This window comes from Nannospalax galili, unplaced genomic scaffold (assembly GCF_000622305.1).
Source record: "Nannospalax galili isolate Female #2095 unplaced genomic scaffold, S.galili_v1.0 scaffold698, whole genome shotgun sequence".
In the NCBI taxonomy this organism is placed as follows: Eukaryota; Metazoa; Chordata; class Mammalia; order Rodentia; family Spalacidae; genus Nannospalax; species Nannospalax galili.
In genome coordinates this window covers 2,041,279-2,062,056 of record NW_008341886.1, presented here as the reverse complement: position 1 = coordinate 2,062,056, position 20,778 = coordinate 2,041,279, and the positions used below count along the sequence as shown (strand labels likewise).

General features: G+C 41.5%; 1 protein-coding gene across 1 annotated transcript in view; it reads right to left on the bottom strand.

The window, feature by feature from the left end:
• Ctnnd2 (catenin delta 2) overlaps window positions 1-20,778 on the bottom strand; it is a 1,011,454-nt gene that overhangs the window by 225,501 nt on the left and 765,175 nt on the right. The window contains 1 exon segment of the mRNA XM_017799239.2: window positions 13,715-13,928. Within this exon segment, the coding sequence (XP_017654728.2) occupies window positions 13,715-13,928 (214 nt within the window).

Sequence of the window (20,778 nt, the reverse complement as noted above, 5' to 3'; positions counted from 1 at the left end):
GCAGGCTTTGGGCCCACTCACCAACAGCACCCACATGCCCAAATCCATTCAGTGATGTCAGTGTGATGCTGCTGCCCCACATAAGGTGTTGACCCACCTGAGGATCCTGTCCAACAGGGGAGTTTGCCTGTCCCTGATTCGTCCTTGCCTCAATCGATGCCCAGTTCCTGAATAGCTCTCCAGGTGCCCCAGCTCCCAAATGCTTTTCTGATAAAAGTGCTTCCAATCATCCTGGCAGCAGTTACTGTCAACTGACATGTGAAGAAAGGAAGGAGAAGTAGAGCCGAGGAAGAGCTGTAGAGGCCGGTAAAATGCAGTAACGAGCCAGAGAAGAGAATCTGCAGGCTCTGCTCACCAGAGGTGTTCCAGAGACAGGCCAAGCCTACTGAGGCAGGGGTCACAGGCTGAGAGCCAAAATACGGGCTACTAAGGGCTCAGGGTCCAGATACTTGAGGTAAGTCAGTAAGTAAAAGTGATGCGGCATGTACAAAACTGAAGCTGGTTCCATACTCTAAGACGTTTATCGTGGATACTTTATGGGGAGTAACTAATAAAAAACATCTGGTGGGAAGCAAACCAGGTGTTGGGCATGGGGTGCTGAGAGTGTATGATTTGCCCCATGTCTCCAGGATTCAGTGGGGATTTCTATGCTGTGTTTGTTAACACTAGTTAATGTAATTTTTGTGATAATTGTAGAGCAAATAGAGCAAACTCTAAAATATAATTAGAGAAAAGTGTTTCTAATTAACTTGTAACTCCTGAGTTTCAAAGTAGAGACACAAATCAGTTATGCATTGTCAGCCCTAACGAGCACAAATGCACTGTACATTTCAATCTTGGCAAGCAAACAAAAACCATAAGGCATTTACCAATAGTCTTTCATGTGAACCTTTCTAAGATTCTGGCATACTCTGAAAGGCGAGTGTATATAAGAGCAAGTTCATCTTCTGTCTCCAATAGCAGTGATCGTGAAGATGAAGAATGGAGGGATAGGGAGGGCAACCTCAAGCAGTTCAGGAACATTCAGTACTACACCTCAACAGTATGAACAACTGGTGACAATCACATATTATTTGATGGACACAGAAAGGATTACATATGTGTGTGTGTTGGGGGGGGTTGTGTGTGTATGTGTGTGGGTACCAGAGGCTGACATTGGGAGTATTCCTCAGTCACCTTCTCCATCTTGCTTATCTTTTGAGACACGATCTGTCACTGAACGCAGAGCTCACCATCTGGCTAGACTGGAGGATCCTCCTCCATCTTTGCTGCCCCAGTGCTGGAATTACAGGCATGTACCACCCTGAGCACTGATGACCTGAACTCAAGGCCTCATGGTTGCATGGTAAGTACTTTACTGACTAAGCCATCTCCCCACCTCATACAAAGGATTTTGATGGTGCTCCATCAAGTAGAGGGCCATAATCATAAGCCCCACCTCAATAACAATATCATTAATAACATTTGCATACATGCTATATGTTGTGTTAGAGTTCATAAAGAAGGGATATAAGATTGGCTTTTCCAGATACAACTGTCAACAGTCTAACAGCATAGTATAAGTTGGCATAAACTGGAACTCTTTAGAAAACTCTTCATATCAAAATGTCTTGGTCATTAATAAGAGAGATGTACTATCAGGAAGGGTGGGTTACAGCTGGAAATGAACATGTGTCTGAAGACTCAATGGGATTGAGTTGTGTTATCACCTCAGAACACCCCTCCAGACTTCATGTGGGAGAGAGTGAAACTCCCACTTACTTTAATACACCATTACACGCGGGCTTCATTTTCTCAAGCAGAGTTTCATTTTATGTAATAAACCTCCATTGTTTTCTAATCTCAGGAAAATAGCCCGCTTGAGTGATCACACTAGCTCTTGCCACTTTGTAGAACTAGATTTATTTACCTTGGTTTACTATCTGTTTTGTCTACCCAACACAAGCTCTATGAAGGTAGATTTTAAACCCAAAACTTCTTGTAATGGTTTTGTGAACTGATCATGAAATTCCACTTATGGTCTTGATATAGTTCATACGTTATATACGGTTCTCTGGAAATACCGAAATTCCTCTCCATTTCGCTCCTTTTTAATCCCATCCCTCATCTGGTTCCCTGAAAAGCTGGTACCATGATCTTGGCTATTAAGAAGGATCCATACCCTAGGGAAGGCTGGTCTATGGCTAGAGGAAGTCTGGGCTTTCCCACTGTGACGTGAGTTCTGTGAAGTTGAAAATCAAGATTTTAAAAAATGAACACATGAGTCCTACAACCCACAGAGCTGCTTCTTCCTCCTGCACAGTGAGGTGAGCATAGTGTTCATTTTGTAAGTTGATTAGACTCAGCTTGGTTGGATAGGAAATTGAGAATTGGAAGAATGTTGAGAATTAAAAGTTTTTTGCTTGTTGTGGCTATAACTGGGATGACCACTATAAAGAGATAATTCTAAATAGTCAAAATGATAGCAGGTAAGAAGAGGTAACGATAATTCTAAAAGATAATTCTAAAATAGTCCAAATGATAGCAGATAAGAAGAGGTAATAATGAATGTAATAACAGGAGCTGGCTAGATGCCTTGTAATCTGTAACAGACCAAGCGAACACATTTATCCTCTGCCCCCCTCAGCGAGCCATTGGAAGTAAGAGCCATGCATTATTGAGGAAGGATACTCCTCAGGCTTAATGCTTCATTCCTGGGAGTAGACCACATTTAATATAACACAGGTTTCCCTCAACCACTCTCTCACTCTTCCCTAGAGTGATAGAAGAGCTTAAACAAGTCACCTGTTGACTTGCCTAGTAGGCCCAGCTCTGTCCTTCCTCCTTGTATAAAAGTGTCACAGGGAACTTGGGTTTCTCTGTTGCCTTGGCATCTGGTAAAGGAGGAGGCAGAGGCTCCTGTGTCCCACCCCACAGGAGGCTTCCCAGTTCATGCTTGCATAAGTCTCCTGTCCTAGTTACCTTTCCTGTGATATAACTAACTGGCAAATACAACTTCAGGGAGAAAGGGTTTATTTTGGCTTACAGTTTCAAAGGACTACAGCCCACCGAGGCAGGGAAGGCATGGTGCAGGAGCAGGGAGCTGGCTTGGCAGACTGTATCACAGTCAGGAAGCAGAGTACAGGAATGCATGCTGCTGCTCGGCTCCCTTTCTCCACTTACACAGTTCAGCATTCCACCTCAGTGAATGCAATCAAGGCAATTCCCCACGGACATGCCCACAGGTCCATGTCCCAGGTGGTTCTAGATTCTTTCAAGTTCACAATGAACACTAACCATCCCATGTACCTAAACCTAGGGACAGTACAACCAAGCCTTCCTTGCTAAGAACTCCAGAGCCTAACCTACAACATAAACAAGCAGATCATGCTGCTTCCTCTTTATTTCATCAGGACCTGCTGATAGAAGAAAGGCTGTGATTGAGGGTTTTATACACTTTAACTGGAGAGCTGGCCACACATATCTATAAATAAAACTTTGGTAAATAGAGCCACACCTATTCATTCATGTATAATCTATGCCTACTTTTCCACAGGGAAGGCAGGCTGAGTGGGTCTAACATAGACTCCAGGGCCTATAAGCTAAAATACTCTCTACCCATGGCTTTACAGAGTTGGTCACTTCCTGTTCTGGAATCTGAAGGGATGTACTAGAAATACATACTGCTTTTAGAGTAATGCTTTCAGCGTTGGAAGTGAAGGGCCAGTAAAAGCTAGATGGCGCTCTGTTTCGTAAAATGCTGTTCTTACATAAGCTAGGAAAGCAAAGGGTCCAATTTAAGGAGCAGATTCAATGGTTAGAAACTCGGCTGAGCCTTTCAGAGAGCCATAAGGGACCGAAGAGGAAAAGGAAGAGTGGAAGGAGGTCTCAGTCCAGGAGCAAAATGAGCTCTTAGGGCTTGGAACATAAACAAGTAGAGACTGGCAGCTGGAAGCTCAGAGCAGGGTCCCGTGCCAGGTACACGTGTGTGCATCATCACCAGACTTGCAGACTGTGTGGGGAGAGCAGATCCAACCGTTTCCACAGCAAAGGACAGAAAAGCAGTGCTGTGGCACAAAATGGAGGCATGTATGCTAACAAACACGTAACAGTGAAGGCTGTCGGCAGACGACACATCCTTCTCCCTGTGGCACCAGGGAGCAAAGGAACCTGTGTGCCAGAGGCTGGGAGATGGCTCAGTGAGTAAAAGCGTTTAGTACACAAGCACGAAGACGAGCTCCCTGGTATCCACAGAAAAAGCTGGGCTGCCACCTGTCACCTGAGCTCCGGGTTCAGGGAGGGACCCTGTCTCAAGGGATTACCACAGAGACAGAGTAGGATACGCCCAAACTGAGTCCTGTGCATGTGCACTGTATGGCTGCGTGCACAAATGAAGAAATTCAAACCCAAATGTTTCATACATGAACGCCAAAAGAAAGACATCACCTCTGGTAAGCCCTTGGTGTGGTGGGTTCTCCTGAGCTGAGTAGACCTCAGCAGTGCTGAGCTGACCCTGCACTCCCCAGGACTCCCTTCCCCACCCGGTTGCAGGTGAAACTGTCCCCGGGAATTCTGCAGTCTGGCAAGAACAAGTGAAGCAGCAGGGAGAAACGCTGCAGTCCTCAGGCCTGGGGCAGCCAGCACTCTGGCTTGTGTGCATCCTCTGCCCTGCTGCTTCAGCTTCTGGGTGGGAGGCAGCAGGCAGGCCACATCTCTTTGAGCTTCCCCAGGTCCACACACATGTGACCTCTGGGGCAAATGGGACCAGCTTTCACACATCACAAATGCAACCATGCAACCGGTGACAGGCCTCAGAGCACGGCAACCTGTCCTGGGTCCCAGTTGGTTATGCTCTCTCAGACTCCATGGTCAGTTTCTGTTCCTGACTGTAGCCTACTGACCAGTGTCACCTTTGAGCCCACAGGAGCAAAGTTTTCCATAATTTCTTTTACGTAGCTCCCACTGTACTGTCATGTATAATCCTGACAATAAATCCGTTTTCTGTGTCACTTACGGGGCTTATGCTGCCCTGCTGAAACCACAGCTGATGTAGATGGAGATGGGTCAAGGCTGCCTCCCTGCCAGTTTCTGATTTGTAATGAGGCTGAAACATGATCAGTTCCACTTTTCAAAATAACAAAAAGTGTGCACAGAAGACTCTCCCTTCAGTTGGTACATGCTTAACACAAAGACAAGCCTGAACATTTTTCTTTTCATTTCATTTAAGTTCACAGATAATGGATTCTTGAAGCCAGATGAAACCACACTGGTATTGTTTGTCTGATTAAGTCCAGAGAATCTCCATCTGTTCAAAAACTGCAGCGAACAGGATGGTCTCTCAAAGATGTTGTCATCTGAACCCGCTGAACCTGTGACTTTGCTCCCTTACACACACAGTGTGATGAGTCAGATGCGGAATGAATTAATGCATGTTCTCAGGTCACAGAACTCTGTGGTCAACTCCAGTGAGAAGCAACCCAGGCCACTTTGAAGGCACCGACCCCACAGAGACAAGAAAACCGTCCTGCTGGTGTTGTGCAAAATACAAAAGCCAGAGAGGATGGTTTCTACATTTAGTTTAAAATTGTGGACTTTGAACTTGAACACACAATGGCAAGTGATATTGACTTTTTTACATTAATACTTTTGAACTTTAATGTCTTTGGACTTTAACATGAAAGGGTAAAAGTTTTAAACTCGGATATTTAATTTCTCTTTGGGAATTTGATATTTGGTAGGTTTATATTAACATTCAGAAGGTCTTGACGTGGCTGCCGTTTCATTCCTGGAATCTCTCTACATATTTTTATCTCTATGATATTACCTAGTCTTACTGTAGAACCACCTGTTAGACAACATGGGTGGATGTTATTTGGAATAAGAAATGAAATTGAGTTTAATTTTAAATTCTAGGAATATAATGACCCTGAATTTGATTTTAAAAATTGCTCTTCTGACCCAGTTCAATAACTCCTGGTGTCATATATAAACTGCCTACCCAGAATTCCAAATGACCCTCTCCCTCAACAGCTCCACAAAGATGGAAGAAAGACTATTATGATAAGGTCCTGCTTTGTAAGCCTCTGGGTGATTGCAGAAAATTGTATAAGCAGAAAACTGCCTTGGGGCTGGGGCTAGGGCTGCAGCTCAGTGGTAGAGTGCTAGGGTACTCTGCCCAGGGCCCTGGCTTCAATCCACAGTAACAACATCAAAAGTTTGGGAACAGCCTGGGGGATGTTGGTTTAAGAAAAAAAAAAAAAAAAAAAAAAAAATTTTTCCTTTTTCCAATGGTTCTTTTTTGTTAGTTTTTTTTTGGTTTAAAAAAAAAAAAAAAAAAAAAAAAAAGCTTTTCCTCTTTCCAATGAGTCTTTCTGTGTAGCTTGTTTAACTAATTTTCCATACATATGTGTCTTGAATTAGCAAACTTGCTTGGCTGCCATTCCATGCCTGCACTAAGGACTCCAACCTGTCTTCCACCAGGAGGAGGGACAATATTCACTAATATTTCCACTTTGCTTTATCAAACTGTTCAGAACTCATGTGGGGCAGAAGATGTTATTTGTTAGGCATCTACTGAAATGAGGAAGAGAAAAGAAGGATGTAATGTAGATAATGTCTGAGCTCATGTCTGCAATGTGCAGACAGAGGGAGTTGAATCAGGAGCTGCGGGGAGCCAGCTTGGTCTGGGGTCTGCGTGGCAGCTCTATCCAGTAAAGTGACTGGCAGTCCTGATGGATACTCAGAAAGATTCTCACAGAAGACAAGCATGTGGAGAATCTAAAGGAAATGAGAAGCTACAAAGGGTTTGGCAGAAACAGTGGCTCATTGTCTTTCTCCACAGACATGTAAGTGCAATGAACACTCATAGGCAGGAAAGTATCCACCTGTCCTTCCAGTCAAGATGAAGGAAACAGAACTGAAAAACATAGGAGAGCTTCAGAATAAGAAACCCAAAGCCTGACTGCATGGGAAGAACTAATAGAGCTGCCCTTGATATCTGAGCCTGGAAGGGAAGCTTACCTAACTGACACTAATGCACTCTCCACCACAGAGCACCTTATCAGCCCACCTTGAGAGAAAGCTCAGTCACACCATTTAACAAGCTTTACTAATGTGCACAGAGTTCAACAAACCCCAGATTCCTTCTACTTTAAAAGTAAGCAAACATTGGAGCATCACCCCACATCCAAAGTACGACTGCAAAACCAATAAAATACGCCCCAAAACAGAAAAAAAAAGACATCAGAGAAAAGTTGGATAAGTCATGTTATAGAGGAAAAAGAAAAACTTCAGTTCCATATAATATTCTTAGAAAAATGAATGAATAGTATATATTAATAAAACAAAATAGAGACTATAAAATCATAAGAGTTCTTAGAATTAATAAGACTTAGATGATTTCCTGCTGTTTGCCTTCCTGCTTCCTCCCCAAGTCTTATACAAAAATTGAAAAAAGTCTACCTTAAAATAAATGTTATATAGTGGAAAAATTGTTCAGTGATTAAGTAGTAGAAAAAGCAAAAAGTTCCAAATTATATAAGAAATGAAAAATAACCTAAAGGTCAAAATCTGACTAATTACAGAGAGTATAGAGGCAGGGGAGACATGGGAATTTCCATTTAAAAATATAATATTCCAGCACTGAAGGTCATGACTCTTTAACTGGAAGAGTTCAATACCGACAAACATTTTTAAAAGAGGCACACACCTAAATTTACTAGCATGCATCTTCAGAGAGTCTTATAACATCAAAGACATAATTTAAATTTAGAAAATTAAACTTGAGAATATTAAAACGTTAAATTTAGAAAATATTCCAGAGAAAAAGAATTTCCTATCTCAAATTCCACATCTAGTATATATCAATTACATGTGAGTCTTTAAAACGGATGTTTTTCTGAGTTATTTCTCCCGAGTGCCCATTTTTAGGAGCTTGTGAGACAGTAAAGCAAGAGAGAGGAGGGTGTGAGATCCCGGAAACAGATGTTGGCCCAGCTGCTCAACAGTAGGTCCAGACGTCAATACCCAGATGTGCCAGAGACACAAGGCTTTGGGGGCGATATATGGAGGGAGGAGGGAATCAACACTATCTAAATCATGGGCAAGGACTCAAAAAATCAAATACTTCATGTTCTCTCTCATATGAGGATCTAGGATTGAAATGTGTGTGTGTGTGTGTGTGTGTGTGTGTGTGTGTGTGTGTGTGTGATACAACAAGAGAGCGGTGTGTGTGTGTGTGTGTGTGTGTGTGTGTGTGTGTGTGTGTGTGTGTGTGTGTGTAATGAAACCAGAACGGGGACTGTGAAAAGGGAGGAAGACAGTTTAAGGGAGGAGAAGGGGAAGTAAAGAGAGTGTAAGAGTGTACATGACCTGAAACAAGGGAGGGCTGTGTGTGGGAAGGGAAGGAACCTACATGAGGAAGGAGCGGGAAGGGAGGAGGAGGATGAATCTGAATCAGAACAAAGCATGTATCCCATATGTATATGAAACTGCAACAATGAAATCCATTACTTTGCATGCCCACTTACAAATTAATAAACAGAGAAAGTAATGATAGGGAAGGTTGAGTCCATGAATTAAAATGAAGGAACATCTGAGCACACACAGAATAAACAGACAAATACTGGACTTAGGGAGAAGTGAGGCTTTCAAGGACATTTGCTTTAAACCAATATAAAACTTAATTATCAAGTCTTATGCTCTAATAAGACCTGTTTTATTGTGATGTGCAAAGCATTCTGAAAACTCCAGTTGGGCATTTCAAAATTTGGGTTAATTATTTCTACATAGAGAGAGAAAGAAAAATTATATGACCCAAGGCGAACAGACATGCAACATTTCTAATCAGTTTATTTTGCTTTGGAGCATTTTGAGTAATGGCTAGCACGGACTACTTTTAACTGAGTTTAAATAAAATTCTGATTATCAGGGGCTGGAAAGCTGGATCAGCAGTTAAAAGCACTGACTGCTCGTGCAGAGGACCTGGGTTGGATTCCCAGGACCCATGTGGTGGCTGACAACCGTCCTAGTTCCAGGGGATCTGACATCCTCTTCTGACTTCCTCAGGTATTGCATGACATGGGTGCACTTACATGCACACAGGTGATGCATTCATACACATAAAATTAAAATAATAAATATTAAATTAGGATCATCATCAATTCAGAGTTGTGTATTCCAAGGCCTACAATACGCACTAATGTGAGTAGGGGGCAGCAATGCCAGCACTTTCCAGCATTGTGGTTATGCACTGTATAGAAATGCCTCTGTTGTAACGTGTTATTATTGCTCAGCTTGCCAAGAACCAGTCAATGAATATTTTACAGATTTGTGAGATAATTTCTTTATTTATTATTTATAGCTTGGCATTCTTGGTATCTTTTTTAAATTGGCATATATGCATTGTGCCTAGGAATGGTTTTTATAGACATCTTCATACAATATATAATGTACCCTGACTGTGTCACCCCCACATTCATGTCCCTTCTTGTCCTCTCTCCTGGTCTGTTTTGTTCCTCTACAGAGTTTTGCTTCCATTTTCATGAAACATATACAGGAAATTATATATATATTTATATAAATTTTATTTATTTTTATGTGTATGTGTATGTGTATATATTGCCTGCATGCATATAAGTGCACTTGTGTCATGCAATGCCTGTAGAGGTCAGAAAAGTGTTGGACAGTAGTTAGAAGTCATGTGGGTACTAGAAACTGAACCCAGGTTCTCTGCAAGAGCAGCAAGTGCTCTTAGCTGATGAGCTATCTTTCATCCCCAAAATGTATGTATATGTATACACACACACACACACACACACACACACACATGTATGTATAGATACACATAAATTCCAGGATCCACAAATGGGAGGAAACATATTTGGTTTTCTAGGCCCAACTTAATTTGTTTAATATGATGGCTTCTAGTTGCATCCATTTTTCTGTGAACAATAATTTTGTTCTTTACAGATGAATTAAAATCCCACTGTGTTTATATACCATATTTTCTTTATTTCTCCATTGATGGAAGCATGGCTGGTTCCAAAACTTAGAATTTAGATTTCACCTAAATTCCTATTTACAAAATGTGCTAAAATCACTACATTCATAATTAAAATCTTTTTCATTCTACCATTTAAATATATAGAGAGTGACTCAAAAGAGCCCCCCCACTTTCCGTTTCTGTAGTTTTTAACCCTAATGGATATGTAGTCCCAAGCTTGAGCTGAGGCAGAAAAGAGGTTGATTCCACCAACCTAGTGAGGCTCTGATCATGCACTACATCCCAATCCTTGCTGAACTCCTGGAGAATTGCAAAGCAGTTACAGGTGTTGTTCTATTTGAGTCACAGTTTTATTAAATTCATGCCTGGATGTCTGATTTCATTTGCAAAAGGAGCCATGCTGGTTTCTTCTAGCAAAGTAAGTGAATCAAGCTTTTCTTTGCTTGCATTCTCCTCTACCCTCCAGAGCTACTAGCGAGTTTATAATGTGGACACATTTGTCAGGGATGTAGGTAATATCCGGGTGCTGACCATTCAGAGGAGACCTCCTCATAGCAGTGAGCTCTGGACTAAGCTGTATCATGGTTTAGCACAACATCTGACACCTGAACATTCAAATGAATTAGAGATGAATAGAATATAGTGTCTGGACTCACACAGGCAGGGTTACTACACCGTATTAAAGAGTCCACGGGACTTGGACAGTGACACGTGTCTCAGAGGAGAAGAGTGGAGAGAGAATAGAGGACGAGAGGCACAGATGATTTGATGATCTTGTGGCTAAACTGAGTTGGCTGAACTGAGATACAGAATTCCCCAAGCTCTGCAGGAGCCAACAGAATCAAAGCTCCAAAGCTCACATTAGCAGATGACCATGGACCAGTGCTGAAGATGGAAATCCTCTCTAAGCTTCTCTGAGATGCACTCACTTCTCATTTTACTTTTCCTGAGGCAGAGAGATTGGCTTTGGCTAGGTTTGATCACTTCTGTGCAGTTTAAACCGGAGTCAGGTAAGTCCTGTAGCTTTCCTGGTAGTCTCAAGTTTCGGCCACTGTGGAAATTCAGAAGGCTTTGTTACTAGGCTAGTCCCAGCATCTATCCCTCTGCACGAACATGTCCTCAGGGGTGCTTTCTTCCCATTTCCTTCTCTGGGGTAGTACTGTGGCCAAGGGACTTGCTGTTTAAGAGCATCTACAATAGTAACTCCAGAAACAGTGAGAATGTACTGATGTCCGGCTTCTGGAAAGGGGAACACCCATGAAGTAGTAACTGGTTTTTCTCAATGGATTTACTGTCACTGCATTCCTTTAAGGAAGGAAGGTACAGCGAGACTTATGCACTGATGAAAAACCCTGGAGATGACCCTTGCTGGTTCTCCTCAACAGAGGAAGAAGAGGTGAAAGTCCCCATCTGGGTACCATGTACTAGCTTGCTTCCCACACCCCAAGCTTCACTAGAGTGGAATCTTCTTCACTTTCTGAAGGGGGTGTTAGCCCTTGATGTTTCCAAATGGGGCCCACATAGAAATGTTGACAGTTGTGCGGAGGGGTAAGATGGCTGGTCTCCAGCGTCTTCCAAAAGCAGCTCGGGAGTGGTGGTGTTGCTGTTAGCTCCTTTCCAGTGATGCCAGTTGCCGGCAGCAGCTCCCGTGTCATGTCACAGGGCCACTGCATTCCTTCCTGCTTGAGCTGTCAATCATTTCAAGCTTTCACAGGAGCTGGGTTTCTCTGGTAATCAGAGGACCACCAGAGAGGAAGCTTCTGGACGAGGATTTTTGTGTTGGAGCAAATACAAAGTTGAGCAAAGGTCAGTGTTTTTCCAAGCATGATGCGATATGCACAGCATATGCACAAAGTGCTCTGTGGGATTTCAGTGCTCTTGGCTTTGCGCATCCAGTGGCAAGGTCTTTATTTAGAGAAACATCTTGTTTTCATCACATACACTGAATCCTCTTTCTCCTGGGCACTTCTAACTCACACACAACCCATGAAAAAAATCAAGACGGGTTTTCATAACCATTGGCAGGAAGCATTTTAAGTTCTACCTCTCACTTCAAAATACTTCTTGATTTTGCAATGCAAATAACAATCATTTTACCTTGCTTAACCATTATGAGTTTAGAGCAAAGCCTCAATTTAATAATACTGTAACGACAATTTTGTTCTATGAGGACAAGTCTCCTCTATTTATAGAAAAAAGAAAGGAAGGAAGAGAGAGAGCAAAGGAGGGAGGGAGGGAGAAGACAGACAAGAAAGGAAAGTAAAAGTAAAAGAGAGCGAGCCAATTTGGGTCTAGTTTCAACTCAGATAAAAAGCAAAGAAGATGCAGCAATGACCTTAAAACAAAGAATCTTAAGAAAATGAACTGAAGCTAGGAGTCTTGACCCAGCCTTGAATACATATTTATGATTCTCTGGTTCTAGTTAAGATTTTTCTTCAGAGAAACAAATTTTAGGTCTGAGGTGGAAGGGCAATGCAATGGGGAGTGAGTAACTAATGTGGGGGCTGCACATCTCTAGAACCTTAGTGAGCATAATGAAGGAGCGGAAATCACAGAGCAAATTAGAATCGCATACTAGGGACATGCATTAGAACTCCAACAAGTTAAGACTGCATGCTTAACAACTATGGGATGACAGCTAATGGCTAACGTTTAGGGGTCCAATTATTCCAAGAAAACTTGGTGCTGAATGCTTTTAATGTTCTTATTCCTAAAACCTTCATTATTCTATAAGTTACTTTTATTATCACCCAACCCCCAAAGTTCTATGAATGTGGAAAGGTTATCACATTAGTTTTCAAAAAAAAATTCCTTAATATGCAGTAATATAACCTTGGGACTTTAAGCATGCATAAATATTTTACTCAATAAATTAACTAAGTATAATAAGCTCTATGTACATAAAGACCAGAACATATGCATTATTGTCAATAACTTGTCCTTTATTAATTATTCTAAGCTATGCTAATGATGGCCTGTGGGTATTGTAAGACACTTGACTACTGCTAAATCAAATGATGAAAGAATTTTAGTCAGGGCTGTATTTACTGGATTCTAGTAACTGAGTATGATCAATCCATGTATATGACCTTCGGTGCTGTTTTACTCACTTTTTAACAACTCGTTTGGAAATACAAATCTAGTCAGTTTTCCTGAAGGGTGTGGCTCCTGGTAAGTTGAACATGCTCAGTGAATGACTATATAGTCAGGAGTATGTGAATAGCACAAATTAGAGTTGATGAGTTATTAGAAAATAAAAAAGGATATGATTTGGGGCATGGTTAGGGAGGTGGGGTGGATTTTGGAGGAGTTAGGGGAGGAGTTAGGGGTAAATATGATCAAAATACACTGTATGATTTATCTCTTGCATTGTCTCCCTTAATAATACCCTCTCCTATGGTCCTACCTCTTTGAGCTCCTTCTTTCCCTTTATCCCCTAGGTTCCTTGTATACCCTTCCCTCTGCCCTCCCTTAAACTAACCCAATTTTTATCCATATCTCCCTTATGAAGGCCTGTTTCCTACTGTTCTACTTTCAGGGTCTTTCTTTTCCTTTACTGTATGGATTTCTCAAAGAATTAGTAAATACATTTTTTTTCAAAAAAGAAAATGCAAACTGAGAATGCCTATCTTATTAGAACTCTGAGAGGCCCTGGGTCATAACTCTTGGTTTACACATTTGCTACTGGGCGAAATAACGAAACAGGCATCTTGAGACAGCAACAAGTCCAACCTGTAACCAGCTCCCGGATCTCCAGGTCCGTGGTCTTGCGAAGCAGCCTCACCAGCGCTGGGATGCCGCCACAGTTTTTCAGGGCGATTTTATTATCATCGTTGGCCTTTCCATACACCAGGTTCCTCAGAGCCCCACAGGCACTACGGTGGACTTCAGCCATGCGGTGGTCCAGCAGGTCCACCAGGAGCTGGATGCCCCCTTGTCTCCTTATCTGCAACAACAAAGGACACAGCTTTGGAGATCAGGTTTTACTGTCTGAGCCTATGAAAAATCTGCTGCAAATAATTGTACTGAACTGAATTAAGGCTTACAAAAGGGAAAGAAAGCAATTAAGTGATTCCGTTGCCTGAACTCACTTAATATCCTGTCAATAAAAAACTGAATGTATTTCTTTCAAACTACAGAATTTGGGGAAGGTGATTTTAACTCCATAATGTATGCCGCAGACATTTCTCCTTTATAAAAAAATCTGCCACATTATCATGACATGAAGCAGATGGAAGCATAGAACGCATTAGAACCATCTCCGTCCCTAAGACTTACTAAATTTAACCACTAGCTTAAAGGGCAGCAGGATTGATATAGAAAATGTTAAAATTATTCTACTTAATAGGGGAACACTGCAAACACTTCAAAGGAACCAGAAGCAAAATAAGAAACTGAAAGAATTGACATAAGGAGCTTTATCTCAGAAGATCTGGGAATGTAGAGTGTCACTCAGAGTGAGAGGCACAAGTCTGACCAACATATGTTACGTGTAAGTCTCTGATTAACCACAGAAGCAACAATGAACGACACATTGCATTTTAGTGTTTTCACCCAAAGACAACTGTAGTCTTCTGATGAATGCAAAACACCTTTTTTATAATGTGTTTCCTGGCATATATTCTCTTTGCTCCCCTCTGACATGGGAGCGATTCTAAAATTTAAAATGAGGGGCTGGAGAGATGGCTCAGTGGTTAAGAACACTGGTTGTTCTTGCAGAAGACCCTGGTTTGAATATGGAAAGAGGCCCCTTCCTGTGGCTCAGATTTATACACATTTCCGTGCTAGGACGTGGCACAGGTAGGGTTAGCCCAGCAGTCTGACTGCCTTCAGGTGCTCATCTTACCAGATGAGACGGTCCGTAATCTCTATTAACTCATGTGTCACCTCACAGATAATCAAATAGAATAGATGTGCATATATGTGCTCTATAAATTTTCATAAAAAATGAAAACGAAGCCAGGCTTGACAGTACATGTTTGTGATCCCAGCATTTGGGAGGTGAAGCAGGGCAATCATGAATCTAAGTACAGCCTGGGCTAGACAGTGAGACCCTGTCTCAAAAACTAGGCAATACACACATACACATAAAATAAATAAATAAATAAATAAATAAATAATAAATGATTTTTTAAAAGTTAAAAAAAATTAAAATGAAAAGAAAACAAAGTAGTTAATTAGCACATAGACCGGCTGCATTTCAATACCTCAGAATTTATGTCAAAAACAAAATAAAAACGAAAACAACTTTGATTCACTTGGCAATGCCCTCTTTTCCTCTTTTCCTTTCCTTAAATGTCAGTGTTCCTAGGGTTTGATGGATTGGTGCCTTCACGATTTAATTTTCGTATTTCAGAAAACTTATTCGCTGCACAGATATGCCAGGACCCGTGACTGACTCCCACTGTTCTCTCTGTAATGCTTTAGGTGCGACCTCTGCACTAGTTAGACCCCAATCTGACCAGCAGCTCCCTCTCTTAGTCACTTTCTCTTGATGTGATAGAAACAGCATGATCAAGGCAACTTATAGAAGGAAAAGTTATTTGGGTTTATGGTTCTAGAGGGATAAGAGTCCATCATGATGGGGAGGCGTTGTGGTAGAGGAGCTGAAAGCTGAGGGTTCACACTTTCAAGTAGAAGACAGACAGGAAGTGGGAGGGGCTATGAATGCTCAAAGCCCACCCCTAGTGGCCTGCTTCCTCCAGTAAGGCCACACTTCCTAAAGGTTCCATGACTGTCTCCAAACAGTGTCACCAACAGAGGACCAAGCATTCAAATACTTGAGTCTATCAGGGGACCTTCCTTCCTTCCTTCCTTCCTTCCTTCCTTCCTTCCTTCCTTCCTTCCTCCCTCCCTCCCTCCCTCCCTCCCTTCCTTTTTTTAAGACAGGGTCTCCCTGTAGCCCTAGCTAGCCTGAAATTTGCTATGTAGAGGCTGTTCTCAATCTCACAGAGATCCTCCTGCCTCTTCTTCTCAAGTGCTGGGATTAAAATCATGCATTATCACACCTGCGGAAAGTAGTGCTTTCAAAACTGTGTACCATGCCTCTGTAAAGGGAAAGGAGAACCTTTTATGAACAGCCAAGGATGCATCCTGGAGTCTCCAGTGCCAACTCCTATACCAGCTTACAAACATAACAAGGGCATGTTTCATGTACACGGGGTGGATCACTGATGAATCATTGCATGCCTATAGGAAATATTTTCACTCTTTCACAAAATGAGGCAGAAAAGGAATGAAAGCCTTAGAGCAATCACAGAGCCAAATTCTTTAATTCAGGAATCATGGAGGCAGTGTTCTGTGCCTTGTTCTTCCCATGGGAAAGACTAGGGCCTAGCGTTGCTCAGTGGATGAGGGATCTACCTTGCTGGCATATCTACATAGCCTGCAGGTGCTAAGGGTACCGGGGGAAGGCAGCTCAAAGCATTACTGAAGGGATTTTTAGAAAGAGAAAAAGGGACCAGAAAGAACGTACTCAGTTTTACCCAGGGCTTGCCTGCACCCGTTCAGGAGAGCGAGTTGAAAAGGCTGTAGTACAACACAAACTGCACGGGTCTGCACTATAGCCCTAGGCACCTTATTACCACACCTCACTAGGTGAATTCCACATGTATGGAATGGTTCACCTGCTGATGTTCTTTCCATTTAAATACTTGCATATGTGTGCTATGCTTTAAAATTCTCCGGGTTTAAGTTTTGAATAATGATAAATGCTATTAAGAAAGAAGCATTCCACCCATCACTATAGTGAGCCTATCAGTTACAGATATTAAATCAATCAATCAATCAATCGATCGATCGATCAATCGACTTATTTAGCCCATGCTTCTGTGTTTTAGCTACAGTGGCTACTACAATATTCCTAATTTTTGATAATATATTTCCCATTTATGTGACATAATAGATTAATATACTAGACTTATTTTACCTCATTATAAGAGAAAGCAACTCAAATGAATGTAATATGAATTGCTAATTGTGTAATAGGAACATAATATTTTCTATTTCACCGTAATTAATGCCATGTGCTCAAACGTATAATGAGATTTTAAGTTCTATTTTAATTTATTTAGAGAAACACAAATCCTACAATTTTTTTTTTATTTTGTAGTTATTTGGAGTCAGTGGATCATCTAAATGGAGAGATTTTATCTTTTGTTTTAAAGTTGGATTTTGTCTAAGTGTATGAGACTCACTTCAGTTTTATGAAGCCTGACAGAGTTCATATTACATTTGTGAAACTTGAAGGTCAGGTCCTTGTGTGCCTTCTTTCTCTTCCTGCCTCCCTTCTTCCCAAAGGATACCCACTTCTTTCTTCCCAAACCTGTTGTTTCTAGACTTTTCCTCCCTTTGGCCTCTTATATCCAAACCGTGTAGGCTCTTCTTGTACCTAACACGAAACTTCTAAGCTTTCAAACACAGGCGTGTTAAGCAGTAATAAAGTTCAACTTTGAAAATTTTTATTGTTCTTATTTTCTCTCTCACAAACTGGTGAGCAGCCCACTTCCCAACGACCCTCAATGAGTACTTGACACACATCAGTCTGGGCCAGGTTTTCATTCACACACTCAGTGCAGATCAGTTTTTCTTCTCATCTTATTTCTGTAATCAAGCTTATGTGGAAGTCTATCTGTATGTATGTGCTTATATGACAAGTGGGTATGTGTTGTGCAAGCACATGAAGGTCAGAGCCTGACATCAAGGGACTTCTACAACTAGTCTCCCCACTTTCCACCTTATTTTTAGAGACGGGGTCTCCCGTTGACCAAGCTCCAGGGATCTGCCTGTCTCTGTCTCCCCCATGCTGGTATTATAAATGTGTGTCACCCCACCTAGCTTTTTATATAGGTGCTGGGGATCTGAACTCAAGTCCTAATGCTTGCATGGCAAACACTTTACTGACTGAAGCATCATCCTAGATCCTTCATGCATAATTCTTTAAAAGTCAAATCTTAGGATACTCTAGTATTTACATTACAAGTCAACTGTACATTACCCATCTATTAGGATTCTTCCTCGTCTTCTCCTTCTTTTAAAAACTGTTTCTTCCAATAGACTTTTTTGTTTGTTTTGTTTTCCAATGGACTTTCTAAAGAGCAATTTGGGGCATACTGGGAAATGAAGCAGAAAGCACAGAATTCCCAGGTACTCCCCACCCCGATGAGGGTGCAGGCTTCCTACTACCAACATTCTGAACCTTAGTGTTACATTTGATACAACAGACTGACACTGTTATTGTCCAAAAACCATGATGTTCCCAATCCAGCTACAATATGCAATGGGGTTCATTCTTAGTGGTGTGCGTTTCACGGGTCTTGGCAAAAGTAAACTGGCAGGCATCTCATCTACCATTTAGTCGGATATCCTACTTGTTAGTAGGATAACAAGTAGCCACTGTTCTGAAACCCTGTTTGGCCTCTCCCCCTCTCCACCCACTCTCCACAACTCTGATCACTCCTCTCTCTAGTGCCTTTCATGACTTTGCATTTCCTAGAACATCAAGAAGTTGGAATCATACAGTGCACGATATTTTCACTTTAAGGCTGTCTTTCTGCCGGCAGTCTGTGTGCATTTAAGGCCCCTTCATGTCTCTGTGTCTTACTATTTCTTTGTAGCACTGAATCATAGTCCCCTTTCTGGGTATATTACAGTGAATTTATCTTTCTCTATTAGAAATACTGCTACAATTTTGGCTGCTTCCAAGTTTGGAAATCATTATCAAAGCTGCCCAAACATGTGTTCAATTTTGTATGGACCTAAGCATTCAATTTCTCTGTGGGTAAACACAGAAGAGTGGCTGTTGAAATTTTTTGGTTTTTTGTTTGTTTGTTTGTTTTTTGAGACAAGGTCTCAGGTAGCTCCAGCTGGCCTGAAATTCACTGTGTAGACCAGGCTGGCCTTGATCTCACAGAGTTCCACTTACCTCTGCCTTCTGAGTGCTTGGATTAAAAGCTTACCCACCATGGCTAGCTGATTGTTGGGACCTATGAAATTATTCAGTTTTTTAAAATATTTTTTATTTTTTATGTATATGAGTATATTGCCTGCATATATGTAAGCGCATTCATGCTGTGCAATGCCCTTGGAGATCAGAAGACAGCGTTGGATCCCCTGGAACTGGGGTTACGGATGGTTAGCTGCCATGTGGGCGCTGGGATTTGAACCCGGGTCCTCTGCAGGAGCAGCCAGTGCTTTTACCCACTGAGCCATCTCTCCAGCCCCACTCATTCAGTTCTGTAAACCAGCCAAACAGGCCTCTAAAGCAGCTGTACTATCTGTTCTCCCAGCACAAGTTCCTATTGCTCTAGGATCACACCAGAATTTGATGTTCTCAGTGCTTAGACTCTAGCTCCTCTGAGAAGTGTATAATGGAATACCCCTCCTTTAAGATTTCCTGAACAAGTCCTATTTATCTACATGAATGCAAATATTGGAATAGAAATATTAAAATACAGATGGGGCAATCACTGCTTCATTTGTACCCACTACATTTTGAACTTGAATCAGTAAATGACCGTAAAGGGCTTTCATTCGTAGCCTGGATAGACAGCCTTATGTAGCTCTGTTATAAATGGCTGGTGTTAGTCAACGGTTTCCATGTCAATAGCTCACGTTTGTTTCTTTGCCTTCTTGGGAACTGCAGGGATCTATATGGTTAACAGCAGTCCACTAAGATCAGAAGGATGAAGGTGGATGTGCTCGGTTTCCGGTGGTGAAATGGGAATTAGCTGACCAAAGACAAGCTATGCCCCACTGCCTGTCCTGATGTGTGGTTTATGGATCGGGCATTCTTTGTACTGCTGTTGTTTTATTTTTTGTTTTTGAGACAGCCTAGGCTGATCTTGAACTCGAGATCCCTCTGCTTCTAAGTACTGAGATCATGTCTGACCATAAAGCCAAAAAAGGAAGGAATGTTTCAAAAAGATCTGAATTAATGATGTCTATGTGCTTGGCTCTGAATAATATGCATGTATACTTCATAAAGGCCAAAATGGCTTTTAGTTTTATGGTAAAAACTATTTTGGAGCATTTTGAGAAGGAATCTGTCTTTTATTTCTCTCTCTTCAGCTTTTCTTCACCTAATAGGTGAACCAAGAGGAATTACATTCCTTTTAAAATGTGTAACAGAGATGGGGAACAGTGCAGAGATTGGGGTTCTCTTGGGTTCTAATGCTAGCTCTTCTCTGTTCCCTCCAGCTAGTTACTTATTTATAAAACATGATCAATATGTGACCACCTCGCAGGGTTGTTTTCAAGATTAAACAATATTTCCAATGTGACCCGTTTAACTAAATGCTCAGTACGTATTATCTGTCAAGGAACTAACTACTGTACCAGCTTGTTAAAAGATGTTCTTATTGTTTACCTGGTGGATATGCGAATTAATCTAATATTTAAAAATATTTATATTTTTACTTTTTATGTGTATGAATGTATTGCTTGTATACATGTAAGTGCACCTGTGCTGTGCAATGCTGGAGGAGGTCAGAAGAGGGCTTCGGATTCCCCTGGAACTGGAGTTACAGATGGCTGTTAGCTGCCATGTGGGTGCTAGGAATCGAACCTGGGTCCTCCACAAGAGCAGTCAGTGCTTTTAACTGCTGAGTCATCTCTCCAGCCCCATGGATTAATTTAATAATAGAATAACTCAACATAGCGGTCAATGAGAGGAATGTAGTTCCTCCTGGCTATAATGTTATATACTGGTTTTAATGTGTATTAAATATACACATTATATTTCTATTATATTTCTATTGCTGTGATAAATCACTCTGAGCAAAAGCAACTTGGGGAGG